This window comes from Peromyscus maniculatus, chromosome 16 (genome assembly GCF_049852395.1).
Source record: "Peromyscus maniculatus bairdii isolate BWxNUB_F1_BW_parent chromosome 16, HU_Pman_BW_mat_3.1, whole genome shotgun sequence".
Classification (NCBI taxonomy): domain Eukaryota; kingdom Metazoa; phylum Chordata; class Mammalia; order Rodentia; family Cricetidae; genus Peromyscus; species Peromyscus maniculatus.
Genome location: NC_134867.1, coordinates 33,381,051 through 33,401,370, shown reverse-complemented (window position 1 = coordinate 33,401,370; position 20,320 = coordinate 33,381,051). Strand labels below are relative to the sequence as shown.

The window sequence follows — 20,320 nt, the reverse complement described above, 5'->3', positions numbered from 1 at the left end:
CCAGGTGGGGAGCAGATTAGGGCCCTTGACAAGAGCCAGTGTTGACAGAAGGAACAGCTAGTGTATTTTCAACAGCCAGTTAAGTGGGTTCAACTGTGCTAGCTGGTCCACCCAGCCTGTTGTCATACATAGGCCAGGTCATGCTGCAGCTAGCCCCTTGTAAAGGATTTAAAGATGGTGAGCCAAAGTTTGGTCTCCCTGGCCTACTGAATTTTCTGCACTCCTCCTCTTTCTTGCCTCCTCCCCTTTAGACTCTTCTCTCTCTCTCTCTCTCTCTCTCTCTCTCTCTCTCTCTCTCTCTCTCTCTCTCTCTCTCTCCATCTTTTCTCCTTTCCTGCTCCTTTTTCTCCCCTTGCTCCACTCCCAATTTCTGAGTTTAGCATCCATGTCTTTTACCCATTTAAAAAAAAAAGGGGGCAAAAAAAAAAATGAGGGTTTTGTTGGGGGAAAATGTGGCAATTCACTCTTTGAGCAGAAGAGCAACAGAGAGTGTAGCTCAGTCGTGGAACACTTTCCTAGCACACAGCGGGGTATAGGGTTCCATCCCCAGCAGCATAGCAAAAGAAATCAAACAAAGAACTATAAGCCAAAACCATCCTTTGGGAAAGTGATTCCAGTCATAGAAACCGAGAAGGATTTCTGACAGAATAGGGCTTATGCACCATTAAAAATGAATCCAGAAAAATAGTACTTATGAAACTAACTTGATTGAGTAGTAGTTAGGAGTAGTGGGAATCATAAGGGTAGTTAGGTTGGCCCATCTCATGGAGTGTTTAAAATGAATGACCTCAGTATCTTGATTCTACGCGGACTCCAAATGTTAACCCGGGCTAGCAGCAGGATGGTGGTGTAGTGAAGGTATCATATATATATATATATATATATATATATATATATATATATATATATATGGTATATATCATATATATCATATATATATACATATTTGACATCTTATTTATAGGATTTGGTTTTTGCATTTCCCAGAGGTAACAAATCAGAGGTAACCTTTTGCTTGCCCAGGGATGGATTTATGTGTTTTGTTATGTAATATACCTCTAAACAGCTCAAAAACATCATGTTGAATTTTGAATGGTCTGTTTTAATATAATGACACATTGTAGGGTCTAGGTGATATGCCCAGTGGAAAGTGATTTTAATCAATCTTTTAATTAAACCTTTGCTAATTAAAGTGTGTGAAGATGTTTAAATTTTTTTTCTTAACCTTGGGCGTAATTTCTCCACGTAAAGGTCAGTCAAGGTTGGGGATGGCATTTTTCTGAGAAACAGAGAAATGTTGGCTTTTACTACTTGGTAGCTTATAGATTACAATTCTTCTAAGGTAGAAAACATATCATACTCTCAGTAGGGAAACAAATGTGCTTCCTGCTAATTCCTCTCTTCCCTTGTGCCATTTAGAATCTTTGCCAAGAACTAGAAGCGAAGTTTTATGAAGGGACTTTTAACTGGGAAAGTGTCAAACAGCATGATGCAGCCAGCCTGCTGAAGCTCTTTCTCAGAGAGCTGCCCCAGCCACTGCTGAGTGTGGAGTATCTCAAAGCCTTCCAGGCTGTTCAGAGTAAGTGGTTTCCATCTGCAATTAGCCTGGGAGTGGGTGCCACTCACACTTAGTGGCTCAGTGACCATTGGCATCATAGGGCACATGACCAGATGTCTTTGGCTAGATGTGTTGTTTCACAGATGGCAAGGGTTGCTCAAGTGCCACACACCACTTTCCTTCCATAAATAAGCATACCAGAATGTTCTCTTCAGGTGCAGATTAGGTGCATGGCCTTTAAGGACACAATACATCTAGAGTTAAAGCCTGGAAACTTCAAGTTTCTCCCTTAATTGTGTGAGTCACATAGATCTCTGATGCTGTTTTCTTGCCAAGTGTTGAAAGCGGCATACACTGAAGAAGCTGTGAATTACCAGTTATAAGAGCACAAGGCGATATCATGGTATCTATGACCATTTCCTAAAAACTTAAATCCTTGATTGTGTAGGGAAATGAATCCCTAGTGCTTTGCTGCCTCATTGGTAGAGGGCCACAGGATTCTGATTTGTTGCCATTTTGTGGTTCTGGAAAACTCCAAATTAAGATAAGTAATTACTCTTGATTCCTTTCCAGGGAACACAGAGATCTTACAAAGTTTATATACTGCTATGATTGTTCCATTTACTCCTAGGGGCCATCACGAAAGGAAACAGTACTGTAATGATGTTCAAATAATCATATCTTTATTTTCCAAACTGGAACACTTATGAATGAATGAGCGCATTATTAGTAATGACAGAGAGGTATCATCCCTTTTGCACAGCAGTGTACTATTTGTTAGGTGTGCAATTTTGGGGTGAATGCCTAAGTTATCTTGTGTCATAACATTTTTTTTCTTTCAAAACCCATAAAGATGATAAGAACCACTATTTAAAATATCTCCTCTAAACAACAAAAAAAGCATATTTTGTTTAAAATATTTGTAATGATTCAGTTGCATTATTTTGAATACATTTCCTGGATATGGATCAAATTTGTTGCTGGCTGGCAAAGCAGTGCTCTAAATCTCTGGGAATATTAGATGCCAATAATAATAATAATAATAATAATAATAATAAATACCTCTTGGAAGCTTCACTTGCTGATTGGTTCCTCATCCATGCCATAAGCATTTATTGGACACCTGTTCTATTCCAGGCTCCATTTTTTTCTATGCCTGTCAGGGCTCTCCTCTTATATTTTGTTCCCTTGACATTAAAGGAGACAAACTTCAGTGTGAAGGAAGCACCCTACCCTTCTCCATGTCTCCATTGGAGGAGAATAACCATGTGGGAGTTAGAATGGTTTTCAAATCACTGTTGTGTGTCTGCAAACATACTGCCACTCGTCATGTGATCCCAGCTGGAAGTTCGCATCCTAGGATCAAGGGTGCTCTGGGCAGCTGCTTCTCCTGATCTCCAACCCCCTCTGTGAGGCTGGCTGCCCAGTCACCATGTCTTACATTTCACTGTAATGGTTACACCAAATTACTTTTTTTTCTTTAAAAATGGGAAAAGAAAGCAAAGTGTTCCCTAAAATTTTCAGATTTCTCTCATTTATCTACAGATCTTTCAACCAAAAAGCAACAGTTGCAGGCTTTGAACCTCCTTGTCATCCTTCTGCCTGATGCAAACAGAGACACACTGAAGGTCAGCTGGTTAATTTACACTAAATATCCCTGAGAACGGCGCACAGTAATTTTTCATTATTTGTGGAAAAACAGTATGATGCTTGCTTTAGAAACAGCCATGTACATCTAAAATGGGAAGAGTGCTTTTAAGGACAGATAGTGAGAAGCAGCCTTTTACCTTTCCTCAGTTTACTAGATTGCTAATTTTATTAATGTCACTAAGGGTTTTAAAGAGGGTTTATTTATTTTATTTATATATCTGCATGCCTGCTTCTATGTATGTGCACCATGTTTGTGCAAGTACCCATGGTAGCCAGAAAAGGGCACCAGACCCCTTGGAGCTGGAGTTTTTTGAGTCTTTTGAGTCTCCCCATGTAGATGTTGAGCATTGAATGATGGTCTCCTGCAACAATAACAAATGCTTTTAACCACTAAGTCACCTCTATAGCCCCTAGGTTGTTTTGTTTTGTAGCATTTGTGTCTCTTTGAAAGAGAGTGTTTGTGTGTATGCACGTGCGTGTGCATACATGTTTGTACAGTTGTATGTGTGCATATAAATGTGTGTGGTGGCCAAAGATGAACATGTGGTGTCTTCCTTCTTTGCATTCTGCCTCATATATTGAGGCAGGGTCTCTCTTAAAAAAAAAACAAAACACTTATTTAGCTTTAATTTTGTGTATGTGTGTACCTGTGTGCTGGTTTGTGCTTAAGACTGCCTACAGTGCTTACAGAGGCCACACCCGATCTCCTGGAGTTAGAATGATAGATGGTCCCAAGCCATCTGACGTTTGTGTTGCCAACAGGTCCTCTGTAGGAGTGGAAAGAGCCCTAAACTGCTCTAGGCTTGAGACGGGGTATCTTAACAGAACCTAGAGCTTTCTGATTGAGCAAATCTAGCAAGTTCCCAGGATCTCCAGTCTCCACCTCCCTCCCATGTGTGGGATTACCGGTGGGTTACAATACCCACCTAACATTTCAGTGAGCTCTGAGGATGCAAATTCTGCTTCTCAAGCTTGTGTGGTAGTGGTTTGCCCTTGGAGCTATCTCCCTGGTATAGTTTTGGGTTTGAGATGTGACTGGACAAGCAGCCCTAGCTGGGCTTGAATTTAAGGTGTATTCCCCACGCCCACCACTGTGCACCACCACTGCTTGTTCTAAGCTTTGCTTTTCCAGTTTTCACAATACTAGTTCTTTTGGAAGAGCAGATGATTAAAGTTCATTGATTAATAGAAAACATGGACTTCTTTTGTGTTTCCTTCTTCCCATTTTTTTTGTTTTTATTTTTTTTGGGGGGAGGCAGGATTTCTCTATGTAGTTTTGGTGCCTGTCCTGGATCTCGCTTTGTAGACCAGGCTGGCCTCGAACTCATAGGGATCTGCCTGGCTCTGCCTCCTGAGTGCTGGGATTAAAGGCATGTGGCACCACCGCCCAGCTCTTCCCATTTTTTCTTATATTTTCCCAATGTTATTTTGTGAGCATGTACAATAAAGCAAATAACAGGCATTTAAAATGCAAGTGCTAGTGATCATCAAGTATGATGTATTATTTCCTGAAGACATGACAGGTATTTATACTTAGAAGTGGTAAAGTTTGAAATAAGTCGCAATGGCCAGCTGAAATGTTCATTAACATTAAGTTACTTCTCTAAGGGCTGGAAGTTCTGATTTGTATAATTATAATGAAGTAATTTGGTAAAGTACTCACTCATCTGGTTTAATGCTCTTAGTAGTAGAATCATTAGAGGTTCTTAGGATTGGTGAGGATTGTTTTCACACTAGTTAATTTTCCTTAGCTGCAAATATTTAAGCTAGTGTTGCTAGGCATTGTGGTTTGAATGAGAAGTCTTCCATAGGTTCATTTGTTTAAATACTTGGTCCCCAGTTGGTGGAACAGTTTGGGAAGGATTAGGTGGTGTGGCCTTATTGGAGGGGGTATGTCGATAAGGGCAGATTTGGAGGGTCCATTGCCTTCTGCTTGTGGATCAAGATATAGGCTCTCAGCTACTGCCTCAGTGCCATGCTTGCTGCCTGCTCCCTGCTCCCCCGATGCCATGCTCCCTGCCATGATGGTCATGGACTCACCCTCTGAACTGTAAGCCCCCAAATAAACTCTCCTATAAATTGCTTTGGTCATGGTTTCTTATCATGGGCATAGAAAAGTAACTAAGATAGTAGGGCATACGTATATTCCCAACACACAGGAGGCTAAGAAGTGAAGGTTGCAAGTTTGAGGCCAGCCTTGGCACGTTTGCAGAGTAAGGCCCTGACCTTGAAAATAAATGAAAGTTTATCATGTGGTGAGAAGGGGTTAATTGCAAACCTTTGAAAACAAGACAGTAAAAAAAATTCAATATATGATTCAGAAACAATGTTAATCTGTTTCTGTTACTGCTCATTCTCTCTCTCTCTCTCTCTCTCTCTCTCTCTCTCTCTCTCTCTCTCTCTCTCTGTGTGTGTGTGTGTGTGTGTGTGTGTGTGTGTGTGTGTGTGTGTATGTGCACGCATGCCTATATAGTACTTTCAAGGTTCAGAAGAGAGTGTCAGATCCCCATGGAGCTGGAGTTATAGGCAGTTGTGAGCTGTCCAACATGGGTACTGGGAACTGAACTCTGGTTTGCAAGAACAGTAACTACTCTTCACCACCGAGCTACCTGACCAGCTCTCACCCCCCTTTAAAAGGGTTTATTTTTATTTATGTGTGGGAAGGCGCAATATGAGTGCCTGTAGAGGCCAGGAGAGGGCCTGAGTTACAGGTGATTGTGAGCCACCCCCATATGGGTACCGGGAATCAAACTCTGGCCCTCTGCAAGAACAAATCTCTTTCAGGGCTGAGCCATTTCTCTGGCTCTCTCTTTTGCAATTAATATTATTTAATTTTAAAACTGTGTTATATATATATCGTCACAGTCCTTAAAGACTAGGAGAGTTGTATCTCCATTTTACATAGGGACACATTTTTACAGAGGCAGTGAAAACAGATACCCAATGACCACTCATGGCTAACAAGTAACTACCATCCTGGCCTCAGTGTTTACAAGCACTCAGTCTTCTCACACCAGGCTCTTTGTGTGGTTTGTAGCTGCTTAAAATGGTCCATTCCTCAGTGTAGCTTTGTCAAGGGCTGAGCCAGCATCTTATGAACTTATCCTCTCTTTCCTCTCCTCCATCTCTTCCCCTCCCTTTTCCTCTCCCTCCTTTTTCTCGCTGGCATTCCTCTGGTAATATTGTGAACACTCTTATTGCATATGCTCACCACAATTAAAATAATTATCTAATCTCTGTAATTTATGCTCATAAAGAAAGAGATACACTGGTCCCCGAGAAACCATTCTGGTCTCTGTGGAACAAAATTAAATATTTTTTCCTAAACTTCAATTAATCTTTTGTCCTCATTTGTGAACATGTTGCTTCAACGCAGCACAATGCTTGGATTACAATTTAGCTTTCCAAGCACTGTACCAGATATTAGATACATAAATTTTGCTGTTAGATATTAAGCCTTTAGTTTGCTTCAGATGTCTGAGGTCTGTATTGCAACTAAACCTGATATAAGATCAACCTGTTAGCACTAGAGACTTTTTTTTTTGCATTTTTGTTTTTGTTTCTGCCCTGAAATCTTATTTAAAAGGCCAGTTTTATTTGGCTTTGTTCCTTCCATTTGGGTCTAGCCTATTTATTTTGACTTCTTCAGGTGGGGATCTCAGGCTGACTATGAAAATGTGATGCTTTGCATAGTTAAGAGTTCAGATTCAAAAGCCATAGAGACCCGGGATTAAATTCCGTCCTCAGCATCTGCTAGTTGTGTGCTCTCCGGTAAGGCTCCGTGTGACACCACTTCCTCATCTGCAAACTCGGGTAGCTTTAGTGTCAGCCTCTCGTGAGGATTAAAGGATGCTCTCTAAAAGGTCCACTATGCTGCCTCATTCATGGAGAACATTGAACACACATGTAGTTAGTGTTGTTCTTGAGAAAATCAACTGAAAAAAAAAATGGCAAAAGAACCCTGGGCCTTGCCAGAGAAGGGCGCCTCAGCAGCGGCTGGCTTTGGGGGCCCGACAGCTCAGAGTGTGTGGTAGAACTGGGAGTGGGAACGTTGGTGCCGAGTAAGACCTAGTCTTCAAAATTCCAGTTCATTCATTCCCTCAGTTTCTAAAAACCTCTCTTTTCTTTGGTATTTCTTGGGGTAGCTCTTGTTTTTTTTTCTTCTTTTTCACAAGAAAGCTCATTTTGTTTAGGTTTGGGGCCAGCAGGCTATGGAGTCCCCTAGTGAGAATGAAACTAAGGTAGAGTGTAATTTCTCAAAGATTTCTTCCCCCTTTTTATTTTCTATCCTTCCCTTTCCTTTACCCCCTTCCCTCCCTCCCTCCCTCCCTCATTCCTTTTTTCCTTCCTTGAGGTGAAAGGATTAGCACTTTTTGAAACCCATAAATATTTATATATTTTTTAAACTGCTTTTCAGTGCTCTGTGGTTCCTGTACGTTTAGAGGCCTGGATTGCTACACATTTCTCTGCCATGTCAGATGCACTCTCTGCCTTTACTGCCCAGTGCTATGGTTTTGGAAAAGCAAAGCACCATTATGGGCTTTATCAATCTCTTTGAGGATCTAAGGAGCTTTGCTGACAAGGCTTGTTGGTTATAGATAGGTGGTTATGCATAACTCATATGTGCATGTGTGCATGCATGCTTATACTGTGTGTGTGTGTGTGTGTGTGTGTGTGTGTGTGTGTTTGTGTGTTTGTGTGTTGTGTATGTAGGCCAGAGGTCAACCTTGGGTGTCATTCCAAGGAACCAACTATGTTGTTCTTTGAGAGAGGGTCTCTCACTAACACTGGAATGACTGGATTTAGGCTGGGCAGCTTGGAGAATAAGCCCATTTCTGCCTCTTCAGATACATACTATCTAACCCAACTTTTTACATGGGTTCTAGGACTCAAACTTGGGTCTTCAGCCTTGCCTAGCAGGCACTTTACCATCTGAGCTCTCCTCAGCTCTGACAACTTGTTTTTTTTTTTCTTTTGACATTTGTTTATTTGTGTGTTTATGTACATAGGTGCATGTGTGTCAAGGCACACATGTGAAGTTCAGAGAATAAATTCCAGAGTTGGTTGTTTCCCTCCACCATGTAGGTTCTGATGACCGACCTCTTGTTGACAGGCCTGAAGGCACATCTTCTTTTTACTAATTCTTTGATAATTAACAATTTTATTGATTTTTTTGAGAATTTCCTACAGTGTATTTTGATTATTTCAACCCTTCCCCCAAGCTCCTCCTGGATCCACCCTCATCTCCCTCCCTACCCAACTTCATGTTCTTCTTCTTTTTTTTTTTTTTCCTTTAAGACCACTGAATCCTGTTTGTGTAGACCAGGTACTCCTCCCAGAAGTTGTCAAGTGCGAGTAGCTCTTTTGTTAGGCATGTGACACTCCGCTCCTTCTTCCTCCATGCTGAGGTTGAGACTGGCTTATGATTGTGTAGGTCTTATTAATTCTGTGGCAGCCACAGTGACTTCCTAAGTGCAATTGTACTACTGTGCTTGTTAAACATTGTTTCTTTGTATTCATTGATCACCTCTGGCTCTTAAAATCCTCCTGTCCCCATTCCCTTATGATACTCCAGCCTTGAGGGAAGACATGTGATAGAGATGTATAATTTAGGGCTGAGTATTCTGTCATCTCTTATTCTCTGCACCTTGGCCAGTTGTGGGTCTCTGTATCAATTGCCATCTCAAGAATAAGCCTTTCTGATGAGGATTAAGAGTGACACTGATCGACAGGTCTAGCAGTAAGTCATTAGGAGTTGGTTTAATACTATTTCCACTTAGCACAATAATAGTAGTAAGTTCTTCCCTAGGGTCTATGATCTGTGTAGGCATAGATTCTTGGCCCAGAATATGGTGACAAGTATAGTTTCCTTCTTGTGGAGTAGGGTTTGAATCCAGTTAGAGAGTGGTTGGTTATTCCCATGACATTTTTGCCACTACTACACCAGTGGGCATGTCTTGTTGGGTCAGTCATTATTGCAGTTCACAGAGTTCATGACTGGATGAAATTGATGCTTACCTTTGTCTTCTGGTAGCATGCATAGCCCCTTCCAGCACCATGAAAACTAGCAAGTAGGGATGAAGCTTTGAGATCACTGCTATCTTGATTTCTCTGTGTTCTGTGAGCCAAGTATGTGGTGTCTTCAGCCACAGGGTCATATTGTTAAATTCTGAAGGATGATGAAAAACAACGGAAATAGCTGTTGGCCAACAGCTCCAAAAGAGGTAGCCTGTCTCTGGCACTGGGCTTTTCATTTGTTAGCCTGTGGTGTTAAGTAGGGGTATTGTCCCCTTCAAGGTAACTCCATTTAAACTCTTTTTACGTTATGAATCTATTTAGGAAGATTATGTAATAGGTGGTTTCCATACGACTTTTCCGAAAGGCATTTAGAGGTAAATAACATCATTTTAAAAATGACTTGCCGGGCGGTGGTGGCGCACGCCTTTAATCCCAGCACTCGGGAGGCAGAGGCAGGCGGATCTCCGTGAGTTCGAGGCCAGCCTGGTCTCCAAAGTGAGTTCCAGGAAAGGCGCAAAGCTACACAGAGAAACCCTGTCTCGAAAAACCAAAAAAAAAAAAAAAAAAAAAAAAAAAAAAAAAAAAAAAAAAAAATGACTTAAAAATCCTATTGCTACAGTGCCTTCATCTCTTATCTCCATGTATGACAGAAATCTCGGTCATTTTTGTTGTTGTTGTTGTTGTTGTTCTAGGCCTTGCTTGAATTTCTGCAACGAGTCATTGATAATAAAGAGAAGAATAAAATGACTGTTGTGAATGTAGCAATGGTCATGGCCCCAAATCTCTTCATGTGCCATACACTGGGTCTGAAGTCCAGTGAACAGCGAGAGTTTGAAATGGCCGCTGGGACGGCCAATGTCATGCACTTACTGATTAAGAACCAGAAACTTCTATGGACAGTAAGTATATGTTTTTAACTGAATTTTTTTTAGGTCAGTGTACAAAGTCTTGAGTTTCATAGTGACGTCTTCATATATATTTGTCATTATATATATATATATATATATATATATATATATATATATATATATATATATATTTTAAATACATGCCTTCATTTCTTCTGGCAGGTTCTCTTCTCTCCCTGCAGTTGGGGCTCTCTTTTATCTTTTTATTGTATGTATTCTATAATCCTCCTTTCCCCTCTACTGTAAGATCTCTTCCTTCTCTTGTCATTCCTTTTCTAATACACATGGACATGTACACACATGCTTATACATAGACTAAATTTTAGATCTAGGTTCCGCATATAAGAAAAAACATGTATTTGTTTTAAAACTGCAGTAATGGCCTTGTAATTTCCCAGCATAATTGTTCATAGTAATCAGGAAAATAACTTTTATAAAGTTGATATTTAAAAGCAATGTGCTTTTTTTTCTCCCAATGACTTAAAAATACACTCCATGTTGGCTGGCAACCTTATAAAATTACAATGACCATGTGTGAGTGTGAAGGTATTAAAGGCATTTCATTCACAGAGGTAAGGAGGGCCTTGTGAATGTCTATTTTAAAATCATAAAATTAGGTCAAGAAAGCATGCCCTGTGACAGGTACTTCTTAGGTAGTTCCATCAGCGCCATTTCCCCTTTGCTGGGTGTGCAGGCTGTCACGTTTTAAAGAGCTCATGCTGTCTTTGCTCCATCATTCCCTTATTTTCCACAGAACTGTTATTTAAAGGGACATACACATTCTGCACTCTGGTTGCCGAGGTCTTGAATGCGGTTTCCTGCTTTACTCTTACATTGATCTTAAGTTTTGACAGATAATCAACATGGATGTTGATGAGAGGTTTAGTTGATTATAGTCTCATTTTTCAATGAAATTTATATTTTTCCCAGAGAGTCCTTTTTACAAGCATTTAGAAAAATGAACTGAAGAAATTTCAAGCCAAATTATAATATTAACTATTTTAAACCTTAATGTGAGCCTCTCCCAATCCCATTATTTTTTAAAAATACAAAAATGATGCTTCCTAGACTCTCAAGGCTTTTTTATATTCTATCCAAAGGCAAGTGATATGGTTTATTTCAAATATATATAAAGTAATGCTTAGTTATCATGTCTGCTTCTGTTAAGAGCCACATTATTCTATAGTTTAACATTTTAATTGCCTAAAAGATTTTGTTCTTAATATAATTTCTAAAGATGAGTTTTTACTCATCTTTAGAAATATTGTATATCTTTAGGAGTGCTGATAGCAGTTGTCGTTGCCTTTTGTTGATGGGTGAGTTGTTTTTTTTTTTATCTGACAGCAGAGGCTATCTGGATTATTGGAAGGGACCTGTAGGTTAGCTTATAGGAGCTGGAGAGAGCTGGTTGCCAAGGGGACAGCAACTGTAGAGGTGATGGCCTCCACAAGGGTCTCCTCAGGGAGTCTTCTGTGTTGACATCCATGGCATGGAAGTGGCCAGTATGCCCTTGACTTCACAAAGTCCCTTTTGCACCCTTGTGCGGTGGGTGGTAAATTACACCAAGCGGATGCCCTGTTCCTGGTCTCTCAGTAAGTGCATGGTTCATTTCTTTCTGCAGAGTTAATGGATGGCACATTTCAATGGCTTAGTCTTGAGAAACAGAACCTTGATTCCTCTTGAAATTAAAAACAGGAAAAGAAGTATTTAGTTTAAAATGGTTCCATATCTATTATGTCTTTTTCTTCCTCAAACTGAATTTCTTTTGTCCGTAGATTCCAAAGTTTCTCGTAAACCAAGTCAGGAAGCAAAATACTGAAAATCAAAAAAAGGAAAAGAGAGCCATGAAGAAATTGCTGAAGAAAATGGCTTATGACCGGGAAAAACATGAAAAGCAAGATAAACCTACAAATGACGTAAGACAGTTTTGAAGGTCTATTGTTACTGTGATTAAATCATTCCACTAGATGACTTCCTCCCAATTATTGGGCTTTGGTAATACTCATAAGTGAAAGATACCAGTTCCTTTTCTTCTAATGATCAATATTGAAAGTTGGTCAGATGTTGGGACTCAACATGTGGTTTAGTAATGGTGAACAAGGAAATATGTCAAGAGAAGACTGTTGCCTGTGCTTGCACGCAGGCACACACACACACACACACACACACACACACACACACACACACACACACACACGCACACCATCCTTTTGCATACTCTACATGCCCACTGATTTCATGATATATAGGGAGTGGAATTCCTCTGTATTCCACTAACCTTCTTCATAAGGATTCACCCAGTTACTTGACTGGGCTGGGGATATTTTTGGACCCTGTAAGTATTTAAGGTTTGTAATTTAGTCAGAAGAATTTTATCTGATGTTGTAGAGAAGAAAATTAAGATAAAAAATCCATTATTTCCAAACTGCAGTAAGAATATATTAAGAACCATGTTTACAATAATGAAATATGCATGAAAATATATTTATGAATTGAGTTAACAAAGCTCTGGCGGCAGATCTCAGAACGATGGAAAGGCCTTCTATTGTTCTACTGAAGGGAAAACACCCCTCACCCCAACTGAAGTTGCTCAGTTACATGCTGACATCTTGTGGAATACCATGAAAATGCAATTATCAGCCTTTGTCCAATTTTTCTGCTTTGGTTTGCTTAGCAAGGGTACCAAAATAATATTAAATTTTTTTCTCTTAAACTTATTTTAGCTCCCTTAAAAATAATCCTTTCTTAGAGATGTAAAAAGTATCTTTAAAATCAATTTTAGTATCTTTAAAAGATACAAAATATAAAAAAGGGAAATTATCAAAGTTGTTTATATTTTTAAGAACTTAATTTTTGTCATAGGGCTAGAAAGGATTTGTGACATACCATTTTTCTTTCACTTAGAATGCTCTGTTACCTCAAACACAACTGTAAAAGAGGGGACTGGGATTGTAGTCCCAGCTGTTCAGATTAAGTGAGTGCATATTACCTCTTTCTTTTCTGAAAATCCAGGTATTTAACAAAATGCTGCTAGTCCAAGATATTAAACCTCAATCCTCCATTAGGTATTCCAAGAGGCCCAAAGTTGGGTGTTTGCCTTCCCACCCCGTCCAGAAGTAGGTAGCTCAGATGAACGTGGATGTATGAGGGAAGCCTGCCCGAGATACTGTAGACTAGGAAGCAGGAAGTGGGCATTTAGAGGGTTCAGTGGGGACTCCAACTTAGTTGTGAAAACAAGTACTATGTGCTAGAGGTAAGAAGTGTAGCCTGCAAAGGACATTCTCTAGGGTCACAGCCCCACAGTTGGGGTCCAGTTTGGCTCATCCTTGAGGTTGAAAGTTTTTAATTTAATCCCAGAAATTTGTTTTTCAAGTTGGTATCATTTTCTTAAGAGTCATAGGCACAGGAAAAAGTTACAAAGATCAAACAAATGTACAAAATGAAATTAAATTGTGTATACATGCTTTCTTAGGAAAGCATCCATCCATTGCTAGAAAGGGAAAGGCTAAAAGATGGAAAACATAAACTTTGGCCTAGATTTTGGGACAAATATGAGGTAGGGGCATCCTGTCCCTTGGGCCACAGGGGCTATTTAGCACTTGCCTGGCTCTGCCACTGATCCCTTTGAATGCAGTGTGAGCCACCTCACCCCACACTTCCCTGTACGTTGTCACATTATTTGCTTGGTTCTTCCTCCAAATAATCTGACTGTGCAGCCCAGCACCTAAATGGTAGGGCTGGGACACTGCCAGAAGTGTGCTCTTACCGCTTACACGGTTCTTAGGTATTTAGTGCTTGAAAAACATTGGACAAAATAGACAAACATCCCTACTCCTCATGGAAGTTAACATTATTGAAGTAAAATAAATATAAGTAGATTACATAGTGTTTTGCTATGTGGTATGGGCAATGTTTTAAATTTATGTGTGTGTGTATTTATATAGGAAGAGGGGAGAGAGAGAGAGAGAGAGAGAGAGAGAGAGAGAGAGAGAGAGAGAGAGAGAGAATGAGAATGAGGCTATAAATTAAATATGTGATCGTCCAGGAGACCCAACCATGGCCCGAATCTCACAACTAGCAGAAGATAACCTGGAACTTCTGATCATCCTGCTCCATCCCTTAGAGCTAGATTGCAGATAAACACTACCATGCCCAGCTTACGTACAGTGCTTGGGCAGTGGTTATTCATGCTAAACACATTTCCTACTATGCAGCTAGAGCAAGATCACCAGTAGTCCCCTCTTTAGCGTTAATATAAAATGTTGTGAATCTAGGAAACAAAATGTTTATCTCATTGCATTTACCGTCTTACCTGCAGCAATTTTCTTGATGAATACATGTATCATATTTTCATCTTACTTCTAAATTCTCTTCTATCCATGGTACTTGGGACAACCATTTACACTGATTATCATTTAGCAAAAAAAAAAATAACCATTTCGGTTTTCTTCAGATACAAAAGTAAACAGGAATAGGGAACTAAGAATTGAGTCTCATGGAGAAGCCCCAGCTCTACTGACTCCCTATGCAAACTAGGTTGGCTTGGAACACACAGACATCCGCTGCCTCTACCTCCCTAGAAATGGGATTAAAGGCATGTGCCACCACATCTGGCTTAAAAATACCTTTTAAAAAATAAAAAAAAAATAGAAAAATAATTTGGAGAGGAGCCTCTTGCCACATTAACCTAGCTAGCTTGGGTGTTATTCATTGTAACAAGTATGAAGGAAGATGTAAGATTGCACCCTGTGTCTGTCTCAGGAAGCTCATACAGGGCAGAGGGCATAGTCTACCAAGCCATAAGGCAAGAGGTTGGTTGGGGTATTTGAGCACTAGCAAGGTGTGAATGTGCTGGAGTAAAGTCAGCTTGACAGCAGGGGTGATGAAATGAGGTCAGAAGGGCAGTGGGAGGAAATCGCATAGAGCCTTGGAATTTGAATTTAACCCAAGCAAAATGAGGTCATTGTACGAAATCTGTAGGATGTTTTAGGATGAGTGGTACTTAAAAGTAGTAGAAGGTCCTTCTAACCAAGGTGAGAGACAGTGGTGGCTCAGACCAAAGTATCAGTGGAGGAGTCGTTGATATATTTTAAAGTTGTTTTTTTTAATAACTTTTAAAAATAAAGACATATTTTAAAGTTAGGTTCATTTGGCTCTCTTACTGGCAAATGATGTAAGTTGTAAAGGAATGAAAGAAAAGGTAAAAGAATGACTGATCCAAAATTTAAGATATGAAAAGTTGGAATGATAGGAAAAATCATAATTTCATTTTAGGACCCTTTTAGTATGGGATGTCTGGTAGACATGTAAAGGTAAGGGCAGATGTTTAAATCAGTTTGGAGGGCAAATCAGGATGTATTGATCAGCCAGAGGCTGTCAGCGAGGTTTGTTAGAACCCACTGAGTGACATGGTGCTTGACGAGACTACATAAATTAGAAGGCACTATTTAAAGAACATTTGTTGACAAGTGGCAACCACCTGAAAATTATGCTCCTTATTGGACTTTCTGTCTTTTAATTTTTAAAAGTGTGTGTGTGTGTGTGTGTGTGTGTGTGTGTGTGTGTGTGTGTAAGTGCCTGTGTAGGCAAGAAGAGGGGGTTGGATCACCTGGAACTGGAGTTGCAAGTGATCATAACCGCTCCTATGTGGGTGCTGGGAACGGAACTCTGGTCTTCTAGAAAAGCAGAACATGCTCGTCACCACTCGCCAACTCTTTGTTGCACATTCATTCATATTTTCTCTAGTGACATTTGAAAATAGTCTAATCACAAAGAGGTGTCTAGTTAGAAGATATATCATGGCATATTTATATCATGAAGTATAAAATGTGCATGATATAAAAGTTTTATATCATGAAGTACAAAAAAAAAAAAGGAAAATAATAAGTGACAAGCCAGTAACTAGTAGAAAACAAGACTTGTGAGGGGTGAGAATTAGGATTTTTTTTTCTAATACTGGAAACTGAACCCAGAGCTTTAACACACTACCGCTGAGCTAAATTCCCCAACCTCTGAATTTTGTAAATGTTTGCCTGAGGCAAGGCACATTGATAAAGATTTTACAAGCAGTATCTCATTTAAAAACCCTGTTTGCCTAGTTAGAGTATATTGTCTTATTTTTCTCAGATAACAAAAAGGACAGAACAGTGGACAGAACAGCAATTTTAAGATTCTCAAAAAGAAAAAAAAAAGAAAATGGAGTTGGAATTGAAGACCAACTATGACTTTAAAATCCCTCATTTTTCTCAATATTCCCACAGATTATAACCTCTAAGAAGAATATATACCAGAACTCACTCTTTATTGTGTTGTCTCTGAATCTTTGTTGCTGATGGAATAAAATGACTTCCAGATAGCTTTTTAAATGGTTGAAGGCAAGGTCCCATTGGAAAAGGAAAGAAAAAAAAAAAAGCCAGCAGGAGTCACAAAATGTGGATATTGGTTGAATGTTAGGAATATAGAAAAATGAATGTAGAATGACATTGAATTTTGTTTGTGAAATTTGCCTATACAGGGGTGGGGTGGACTTAGAGCATCACTCAGGGCTTCAGGTGCATCTTTGGAATTAGCCTAGAAGTTATACTTGTGGCAACGGAATGCTTGTATAACTCAAGAAAGACTTGACGATAAGAAACTAGAAAGACAAATCCAAGGCATGCCAGTATTTTCACAGTGACCCACTGAAGATGGTGAAAGAGTTGATAGAATTAAGAGAAACCCATGCACAATATATATTGTCTTAGAATCTCAGGGAAGAAGGGCAAAATGAGTTAGTGCTGAGTTAGAAACACAAATACAGCAGAGAGCTAGCTCAATAAAAGTGTTTGCCTTTGTAGGCCAGTGGTGACTGCCTCTAGAGCATTGCCAGTAATGTGATGATGCAGCCAGATAGCTGGGGACTGGAGAATGAGAAACCAATTCTAAGGTACTATGCATGCTATTAAAGCTAAGTAGACAAAGGCAGGCATTCATATTATTAAGATACGCTTGACTAGATAAATGAGTGCTTTGATCCCAGTTGTAAGATAAATACTCCAATTTACCTAATAAGACAAATGTTTTAATGACTACAGCAAATTAATTATTTGGTATGAATGTGAATGTCCTTAAATACTATTAAGTTTTGTCCATTAATTATACCAAGAGGAAACAATAACAAAATTGTAGACCATTAAAAATAGTTATTTTCTGATAGTATTTAACTTGTTGGGATCTTGCTCTCTCCATGTGCCCAGTTTTGATGTATGCACACCTACATATTTAATTGTATTGTGGATTTGGGGGAGAGGGAACTGAGGTTTCTTCTTTGACAAATGGTGTACCGCTGCACTGTACCCCAAAATATGCATCTTTTCCAATATTGAAAAAGTAGAACCAAGAGCATATGAGCCCCAACATCAAATCCTCTTACTTTGTTCTTCTTCCAACCTGTTCCACACACTTTTTTTTTCCTTTTAGCCTTTTTATGCTAATCACAGACATCCCATCATTTCACCCATAATTACCTCGGATGGCCTCTGTCTAATGAGGATGTAGGGGCAGCTTTGATGATCACTTAGTGACAAATTGCTGAAGCTCCCAGGCTTCATTTCCAGCGTAGGCTTTGATTTACATGATCTTCCCTCTGCTGTCCTTGCTCGCCTCCTAGAGGGAAGCTGGACTTGTATGAGTCTGTGTGGGCTGTGAGAGTAGGCGATCCCCAGTGCTGTTCCCCACTTCGGTCTCACCGGCTAAGGAAACAAAAGTTCCCATAGTGTCCTCAACTTAAACGTTCACTCTGGATGATCTAGCTTCAGGCACTAAAGCAGAGCTCGGGTTTTGGAACGGATATGTGATTTTGCTAGAAGACCACAATGATCTTATAAGGGTTTGGGGTTTAGGAACTCAGGCCAGAGATTGCTGGAGTTGACTGAGGAGCAAGCAAGGCTTGGTGGTTTGTGCAGATTTGGGCATGAGCCTCAGCTTTCCTTGACACTTACCTGGAGTTCCATTCTGAGGCTTTTACCCCATAGCATCATCACAGGTATTGGTTCTGGTGCCCACTTTTTAGGTCTGGACTGCAGGCTCTGGCTTAACTCAGAGATGCATGTGGAAAATCAAGTCAAACCATGTCACACAATCTTCTCTCATGGTATGATTCACCCTGATCTTAAATAGAGCATAAAATATGTAAATACGTCAAGAAAGAAAAACATTAGGACTTAACTTCAATGTGAATTAAATCCTTATCAACATAAGCATTAGGGCCCTTAACTTCTGAATCTATGAGTCAGATTAAAGTTTAAGGCATCATGATAACAAAGACAACATTTGGAGCATTGTTTAAGACAGTAGAAGATCTTTTTATATGGCCACCTCCTGGTATTGGTAGTTCACACTAAGATGATGAGCATGTAGCACGAATCTTAAAAGTTCTTATTAATAAAAACAAACCTGGAGCCAGGTATTGGGGTGAATCCTGGAAGATCAGAGAAGCAGAACAAGCCACAGTTTCCTTACCTTGCCAGTTCCTCATCTGATCCTATTTCCTCATACTGGAAGCCTCTGTGTCCTCATCAGAATGGATCTCAGCTGAACTACTGCTAAAAAGCCTTAAAGCTTAACTAGTCCAAAAGCTCTAGTTTCTGGTTTTCATGCCTTATATACCTTTCTGCTTTCTGCCATCACTTCTTAGGATTAAAGGCGTGAGTCATCATGCCTGGCTGTTTCCAGTGTGGCTTTAAACTCACAGAGATCCAAATGGATCTCTGCCTCGCAAGTGATAGGATTAAAGGCATGTGTGCTACCATTTTCTGTCCTCTGTATCTAGTGGCTGTTCTGTTCTCTGACCCCAGATAAGTTTATTAGGGTGCACAATATTTTGAGAAACAAAATATCACCACAATCAGCATATATTTTAGTTGAGATACTTTGACCAAATGTCCTCATTTAATTTTCTAAAATGTATATTACATCTGGACTTCTTTTAAAGAAATTTTTATTTCTAATTTGCTCTTTTGATGATAGAGAGGTTTTTTTTTTGTATCATTAACAGCATTAGCTTTCCCTTCAAATGAGTGTTAATGGAAAAGAAGAATGTCTTCTTGTGATCTTACATTAAATTTCTGGAGTGCAAAACTATAAGGAATGTAATGTTTACACCTGACCAAAAAAAAAAAAAAAAAAAAGAAAAAGAAAAAAGAAAAAAATCATGGTTTATTTAACCAAACTCAAACTACAATCAGATTTCTCTAAATACACCTTAGTTCAATCTATGACATGTGTGAGGTTTATTTGAGATCATTTTTCTGCTACAGTATATGTTTTTGATATACATAGGAAATTAACGTTCTTTAAGTTGTAAACTTATTGGGAACTGAACTTCAGTGGCACGTTAGTCCATTATCTACTTCAGACTTCTGTACAATAGATGACTTCAATTCATAGGCATACTGTCCCCCAATGTACTGGATGGTATCATAGCTGTCAGCCAGTGTATTAGTCAGGGTTCTCTAGGGAAACAGAATTTATAGAATAAATATATAAAGGGGATTTATTAATGTGGCTTATAGGCTGTGGTCCAGCTAATCCAACAATGACTGTCTACCAACAGAAGGCTCAAGAATCCAGTAGTTGTTCAGTCTACAAGGCTAGATTTCTCAGCCAATATTCAGTGTATGCTTGAGTACTGAAGAAGTACACTCTATTGTCAGTGAAGTAATAGACTTATTGGCAGGAGTGGGAGTAAGAGCAAGCAGGCAAAGAGAACAGGTTTCCCTTTTCCATGGCTGCTAGCAGAAGGTGTGGCCCAGGTTAAAGGTGGATCTTCACCTCCCAAAAGATCTGTATTAAAATTGGATCTTCCCACTTTAAGTGACTTAATTAAGAAAAAAAAATTCTTCACAGGTATGCCCAACCATTTGGGCTTTAGTTAATTCCAGATGTAATCAAGTTTACTAACCAAGAATAGCCATCACAAGTCTACCCCCTGTCAACACACAATCATATCTCTTTATTTCATGTTTACTTTCTGAAAATAATAATCAGGTCATAATTATACCCAACATGATATAACCATCCTACATGCAATCCCCAACACCTTAAATATTTTTACCAGGTCATAATTACACCTAACATGATATAACTATCCCTTGTACAACTGCAAATGCATTATAAATATACAATAGGTGACTATGTCCCTTGAGAG

General features: G+C 39.4%; 1 protein-coding gene across 3 annotated transcripts in view; it reads left to right on the top strand.

Moving 5' to 3' along the window:
- Arhgap18 (Rho GTPase activating protein 18) overlaps positions 1–20,320 on the top strand; it is a 219,310-nt gene that overhangs the window by 181,876 nt on the left and 17,114 nt on the right. For all 3 annotated transcript variants that reach the window (XM_016005245.3, XM_006986709.4, XM_042262169.2), the window contains exons 9-12: positions 1,420–1,579; positions 3,104–3,186; positions 9,919–10,125; positions 11,910–12,050. In XM_016005245.3, coding sequence (XP_015860731.1) covers positions 1,420–1,579; positions 3,104–3,186; positions 9,919–10,125; positions 11,910–12,050 — 591 coding nt within the window. The remainder of the gene's footprint in view (positions 1–1,419; positions 1,580–3,103; positions 3,187–9,918; positions 10,126–11,909; positions 12,051–20,320) is intronic.